This window comes from Equus quagga, chromosome 15, assembly GCF_021613505.1.
Source record: "Equus quagga isolate Etosha38 chromosome 15, UCLA_HA_Equagga_1.0, whole genome shotgun sequence".
NCBI lineage: Eukaryota > Metazoa > Chordata > Mammalia > Perissodactyla > Equidae > Equus > Equus quagga.
Window position 1 is genome coordinate 74,113,383 of NC_060281.1, and position 6,804 is coordinate 74,120,186.

Here is a 6,804-nt window from a genome sequence, read left to right on the forward strand (position 1 = left end):
TTTCAAAAAAAAAACACAGTGATGAGGACTTTGCCAAGTGGAGAGGTCCAAGACCAGAGAGTTCCACATGTACGTGGGAGCCCTTGGGCGGCCGGGGGCTGGGTGGGCGGCGGGCCTTCCTCCCCTGCTCTGCCCCCGTCACCAGGACCACCCGGGCTCGGGCGCCTAGGAGATGCAGCAAAGCCTTTGTCCAGCTGGAGCTGCACCCGGAACCCCAGCGTGCCCGTGGCTTTGGGTCAGGTCTGGCTTTGGGCCTCTCTGTGTCCCCGTGGTCCCTGATGTGCCTCCAGGAGGCACCGGGATTCCAGGGAGCCCGGTTGGAAGCCACGTCATTGGTTGTGCACTTCGGTCCTGGGAAGGGAAGAGGACAGTCATGGGGGATGGTCTGGGAGGGATCAGGGATGCGCGTGCAGACACCCACCCCCGTCAGGCAGGCCGCGAGGGCAGTGAGCCTCTGCACTCTTGGCGCAAACACGTTTTGCATTTTAAACATGCAGGATGTTTAAACTTCCTGGAACTCACAAAGGACTACTTCTCTCCCTCCTCAGTTGCATTTGAAACATCCAGCTCTCATTTGCCTCTCTCCCCTCCCCGTATGTTGACAGACGTGGGCCAGAAATACCTCTCTTGCCTCCTGACTATAGTAAAGAGAAGCAGCGGCCCAAGTGTGATGATGAAGGGCAGCTGACATGAGGCCGTGGTGCCTGGAAGACAGTTGGGAGTGGTGGGGACTGGGGCAACCCCCCTCTCTGCCATCCCAGGGGAGCTGCTGCTCAGCTCTAGAGGACGCTCAGGCCCGGCGTATCTGGATGCTGAGACTTTTCCAGAAAAGGCAGAAAGCCGGATTTGTGTCTGATAGCCCCTGATTTTTTAAATGCCAGCAATGAATTTAAAAAATATGTTGTTCAACCACCTGAGCTCCAAATAAAGCGAATGGGAGGCTGCTGGTGTGTGACCTCAGGCCTCCTGAGCTTTCACGGCACTGCATCGGGGAGAAGCTGGGGACAAACTGATAGTCCCAGAGCAGGGGCTGTGGGCAGCCTGCAGCCCTGTTCCTCCTGGAGTTCTCGCCCGCCCCGAACCCCTGCGTGCAGCCGTGACCCACACGCCCCCGCCCTGACGGGTGACGTGTCCACCGCGGGCATGGCAGCTTCAGGTCTGGGACCAAGGGTGGCTGCAGCCCGGTCCAACTTCCTACCGAGGCTAAAGGGAGGAGGGGTTAAATGCTGACACCCCAGACCGCGTGCTCCCGGCATGGAAATGGACACGCGCGCAGCCAACAGCCCTGTGTACAGTGAGGTTTATTCGTAGCATGTGGTTTACAATGGTTTTTGGTTTTGAAAAAGCGTTAAAGCCACGAATCACAGGGCTCCCCATTCTGGTGGCTTCCTGGGCGGCTCTCTGGGAGGCGGGGGTGTGGTGAGTGCCCGCGGGGGCCGGTCTGGCGCTCATTTCTTGCCCTTGCCCTTCTCCTTGCCCTTCTTGTCCTTGTCCTTGTCCTTCTTCTTGCCCTTCTCCTTCTTGTCCTTGGCTTTGCTCTTGCTCCGCTTCCTCCTCTTGGACCTGAGCAGGGAGCGGACCAGGTAGCCCTTCCACACGGCCTGGATGACGGTGGCCGCCCGCACCATGCGCACCAGCTCCTGCTCGGCCTCCATCCGCTTCCTGGAGTTGATCTCCTGCTCCGCCCGGATCTGGTTGAACTCTTCCATCAGCACGTCGTGCTTCTGCTTCAGCTCCTCCAGCTGGGCCTTCTCCTCCTTGTAGACGGAGTCTAGTTCCTCATACTCGTCCTGGGTGGGGGTCAGGGGGTGGGGGTCACCAGACACAGAGTGCTGCCTGCCACCCTCTGCACGCACCCCACCCTTCCCAAGGGCGCCTCTGCCCCAGCGACGCCCCACGCCAAGCCTGCCTGCACCTGGGGCCAGGGTGGAATGAGAGGTGGTGGGGTCTGTGCTGGCTCGGGGGGGGCCCGACTGGAAGGACGGCAGGAGCAGGAGAGAACACAGCCTAGGGGGCAGGGACAGTGGGCTTCAAACCCCCCACTCGGCTGAGCCTGGAGGGCTTCACCTTTCAAGCCTTCCCTTTTCCTCAGCTGAGACAGGGGGGCAATTCCAGACCCAGGGTCGGGGGAGCTGTTTCCAGGATTAAGTGACAGGATGGACACGATGTACTGGATGTGGTGCCAGGCACATGGGGGACACTTAAAAAATGCCAGCTGCAGACACTGACGCCGTCTGTGCCACAAAGACACGCAGAGCAGAACTTTCTCAGGAGACGGAGTCCCACAGTCCTTCCTTATGTCTGCCTACAGTCTCTCCTGCTGTAATTTACATCTGTCTCCCTCCCTCCCTTCCACTAACACTTACCAAGCGTCTACCAGAAGGAAGCGCTTCCAGAGGACACACAGCTGAGTAGACTCAGTGTCTGCAGACAAGGAACCCAGCACCCCCCAGGACCGGAGAAACAGGGCATGGGCTGCCCCTGTCGCCCCTCCCTGGAGACAGAGTGCGGCCCCGGCTCGCCCTATCTGAACGCACAGCTGACTGGGCCACTCAGGCTGAGCTCCCCTCCAGAGCTCGCCAGGCCTTCTCGGCCCTGAAGTGGGGGCCGTGGGCCACCGCTGTTATCACAGAGCCCGGGGAGGGCTTGAGGGCACCCCGTTTTGTAGGCTACCATTCCCTGAGCACCTCCTCCAGGCCATCTCCTGTGCTGGGTACAAGTTCTCATGACAAGGGGCCTCAGTGAATCCCCACCATGGTCCCAGCACCGGTGTCACTCACCCTGTTGATCACCTGCAGAGACGGGCTCAGAAAGGTCAAGTCCCTTGCCTAAGGTCACACAGCTGGTGAGTGGCGCTAGAGGAGAACCTCCAGGTGACAGTGGGGCCCTCTTCCCTGACGTACCCCAGCCCCTGGCAGGCCCCAAGCACTCAGTGGGAACTTCCCGAGTGGCGAGGGGAGTGGTGGAGGCAAGCTCATGCCAAGACTGTGGGGGATGTGCCATGGCGGCAGGAGCTGAGCGAGGAGGGGACAGACTATGGGATGTGGACACTAGATGGAGCCAAGATCGTGGGGCCCAGCGTCAGCCACTTAGTGGCTCACAGCTTCCGGCTCCTTCCTCCTTCCTCTCCCGCCTCTCCCCTCGCTGCCCTAGGCTAGACAAGCCCTTGAGCCTGAGGAAGGGGCTGGGAAGCCTCTCTGGGGAGGCCCCGAACTTGACAGACCATGGACCATCCTAGAGCTTCTCCTCCCATCCCCCTTCCCAGAGGATCTTGGGAAATACACTGGACAGACAGTTATGCAGCTACAAATACCTGCTTCTCGCCCATATCCATGTCATATTTCTGGATCCAGTTCTCGATTTCCGTCTCCACTTTATATTTCTTCTAAAAAAATTCAGTTAGTCAGTGTTCGATGGACTAATATCAACCATAAACAGCACTGAGCATTCTCTGCCTCAGCAGGCCCGGGGGGCGGCGGGGAGGCTCCTGTACACGCCTCACTGACCGAATCCACACGAGGTTGGTTCTCCCCCGTTTCCCCGGTGAGGAAACTGAGGATCGGATGTGCTTGCTCACTTGCCCACCATCACAGAGCCGATAGGCAGTAAGCCTGGACGTGAAGCCAGCAATCTGGCTCCAGAATATTCCACATGGAGGGAGCAGCCGGCGCCAAGGTCCCTGAGGCGGGAACAAGCTTGCGGTGTTTAAAGAACAGAAATCGAGCCAGTGTGGCTGGAAAGAAGTGGCCAAGGAGGAGCGTGGTCCCCGTGAGGTGCGAGTGAGAAGCCCTGTCCCCAGGGAAGGAGCTTGGATGCTGGCGTGAGGGAGACGGGAAACCTCTGGTGGATTCAGATGCAGAGGAGGGACGTGATCTAAGTTTGTTTTTAAAAGATCGGCTCCCATCCATACCATGGAGTGTCATTCAGCCATAAAAAGGAATGAAGTGCAAGTAAAGGCTACAAGGATGACCCCTGAAAACATGATGCCAAGTGAAAGAAGCCAGTCACAAAAGGCCACGTGTTGTGTGATTCCATTTACATGACGTGTCCAGAACAGGCAAATCCGTTGAGACAGAAGGTAGATTCGTGGGTGCCAGGGGCTCGGGGAGGAGGGAAAGACTGGGGGGAGAAACTGCTCGATGGGTGCAGGGTTTCATGTCGAGGTGATGAGAATGTTCTGGAATTAGACAGAGGTGGTGGTTGCACAGTATTGTGAATGTGCTAAATGCCACTGAATTGTTCAGTTTCAAACGGTTAATTTTATGTTATGTGAATTTCACCTCAATTAAAACACAATCAGCTCCCTAGTCCTACAGAGCAAGGGTTTCTGGGCGCGTGGCTGGGCTGGCTGCAGGACGCCTGTGACCCCCAGGACTCGCCCGCTGGGATGTGCGCGCGCAGCTGGGCCTTTGGATGGTCCCGCGCCCTCCTCCTCGGGGACGTTTCCCTGGGTGCTGGAGCAGGCCTGTCGTGGACTGAACCTCCCTCCGCCCCCTCCCCTGCCCTGGCGGCTCCACTGTCCCCGTCCTCCCGCTGCCCCAGGCACCTTCCTCAGCGCCTGCTCCGCCTCCCGGTTCTCCATGACCAGGCTGTGGAACTGCGAGCGCAGCAGCAGCAGCTCCTGCTGGATCTTGGCCACCCTGGCCTGCGAGGCTCGGAAGTCCGCCTTCTGCTGCTTCTCCGCCTCCTGCTTGGTGCGCAGCAGGCTGCTGTCCGAGAACCTGAGCACCTGCTGCAGGTGGTTTTTCAGTTCTTGGATCACAAAGTTCTCCTTCTCCACCTGCGCCGGGAGAGCAGAGCTGCACTAATACCCACATGGCCTCCGAGGAACCAGCCTTCATTGCACGCGCCCTCGGGGCGGGGCAGGCTCCCTGAGGCCTCGCCGCCCCCAAACCTACCCCCACCCCCTGAGGGAGACAGGGACAGCCTGACTACTGACGAGGAAACTGAGGCCCAAGGGGGTCAAGTCGCCTGTCTGGGCTTGTGCACCCGAGGCAGGATTTGAAGCCAGTTCTGTCCAACGCGGAGCCCATGTTCTTGGCATCCCCCTCTATTTCTTGGCATGAGTGAAGGGTGCAGGCGGGCCGGAGGGAGCCCGCAGGAGAGGGGTGGGACAGCAGCGACCCTCCCGCCCGGGGAAGTGCCCAGTTGGCAGAGACCCGTGGTGTGAGGCATGAAGGGGGAGGTAAACATACACCACAGGGATTGCCAGCGGCTCTCCCCTGGGGTCCTGGCTTGTCCCCTGCCCCGGTCAGTCCTCAAACAGCAGCTGGGGAGGAGGATGGGGCTGCTTCATAAATGAGCAGCAAATGCTGATCACAACGCTAGAGTCCACTCTGAATGCAGCAGCGGGGCTGTGATGGCTTCTGCCGGCAGCCTGGGGCAGGGGTCACCACAGCAGGGCCGCAGGGGTCTGAGCTCACTTCCTGCACACAGGGAGCGGGAAGGAAGGGGTGTCTTCGGGCAAGCCTATCCCGTGGGCACGGCCCCATGCTCTAGGTGCGGGCTGTGAGGGCAGAGGGTACTGTTAGCACTCAGAGTTTCCTGTGGACCCCACACACCTGCAGGGTGTCACCTCCTCCTTTGAACTGAGGTCCAATGGTGTGATGAAATTTGTCTGCAAAAATGGAATTTGACCCCAGATCTGTCCAACTTGGAAGCCCCAAGCTGGTTCCACCACCCAAATGGGACGAGCAAAGCCACTCGGGCCCTCTCCTTGTCCCTAGGTGCCATCTCTCCAATCTATGAGTGGCCTGCCCTGGCTGAGCACCCAGGAGCCTGTCATCTCTCCACTCAGCTGATAGTTACTATGACCCCCTTCTGTGCCAGGCTCACTGGGGACACAATGGAGGGCCAAAAGAGACAAAGCCCCTGTCCTCTTGTGGGGAGCCAGACCCAAATCAAATCATGGAGTAATCACCCAAATTTTTATCAACAAACTGATGAATGCCTTCAAGGACAAAATCAGTAAGAACATAAGGAAGGGGGGAGCTAGTGCCCGGGGCGGCGGGGGTCGGGGGAGGGCGCACATGACTTCCAAGGGCCTTGCTATTGTATCTGTCCCAGGGGGATGAAAATGGATGTGCGTGTGGCAGTGCTAGCAGGCTGGCCCCCGGGATCTGTGCAGAATGTTCGCTGGGAACGTGGCCCCAGCTACAGACCACCTTTCCCAGCATCTCTGGGTGTTGCCATGGACTGCACCGTATACTACCTCCCACGTCTAGAGGGCAGGACCAAGCCCGCTCTGCCCCTTCTGGCCTTCCTGCTGGCTGGACCGGTGGCCCCATGATGGGGAAAGCCGGAGCAGCCATCTAGGCCTACAGTTAGAAGTCCTGCGTGGGGACAGCCGAGAAGGCAGACAGAAGGAGCCTGGAGCCTGACAGCTTTACGAAGCAGAGCTTCCGTGCCGGCTCCAGCTTTTCCATTAGCGAGAGATACACTCCCATCTTGGCAAAGCCACTATTGCTTTGAGTGTCTGGCTAAAGCAGCCAGACCTACACTTAGACGCCACCTTAGAGGGACTTTGCAAGACTTTAGTGGGAATATGTATGTGAAGCATAATACATACTATGTGTCCCCAAACGGTTATTATTTGGCTGGGATCATGTTATCATTTCCCTTCTGAAAAATTCTTCTGGAGCCTGCACCTGTCCCGCCTGCCCCTGGCCCTCAGGACGAGGCCTCCGAGGCCTAATCTCCCTGATCTGCTTCCCTCCCCCACCCCTCAGGCCTTCTTTCCTCCCTCTGGCTCACTGGCACTCTTTGCATTTCTGAACCAGCCAGGCTCGTTCCCATCTCAGGACC

General features: G+C 58.7%; 1 protein-coding gene across 8 annotated transcripts in view; it reads right to left on the reverse strand.

The window, feature by feature from the left end:
- Positions 1–1,292: 1,292 nt before the first annotated feature.
- The window catches only part of IQCD (IQ motif containing D), a 46,572-nt gene continuing 41,060 nt past the window's right edge, over positions 1,293–6,804 (reverse strand). For 7 of the 8 annotated variants that reach the window (XM_046639249.1, XM_046639246.1, XM_046639251.1 and 4 more), the window contains 3 exons: positions 4,547–4,780; positions 3,314–3,385; positions 1,293–1,790 (listed from right to left, as the gene is read on the reverse strand). In XM_046639249.1, coding sequence (XP_046495205.1) covers positions 1,449–1,790; positions 3,314–3,385; positions 4,547–4,780 — 648 coding nt within the window. In that variant the 3' untranslated portion in view covers positions 1,293–1,448. The remainder of the gene's footprint in view (positions 1,791–3,313; positions 3,386–4,546; positions 4,781–6,804) is intronic. The other variant, XM_046639253.1, reaches the window with a different exon arrangement.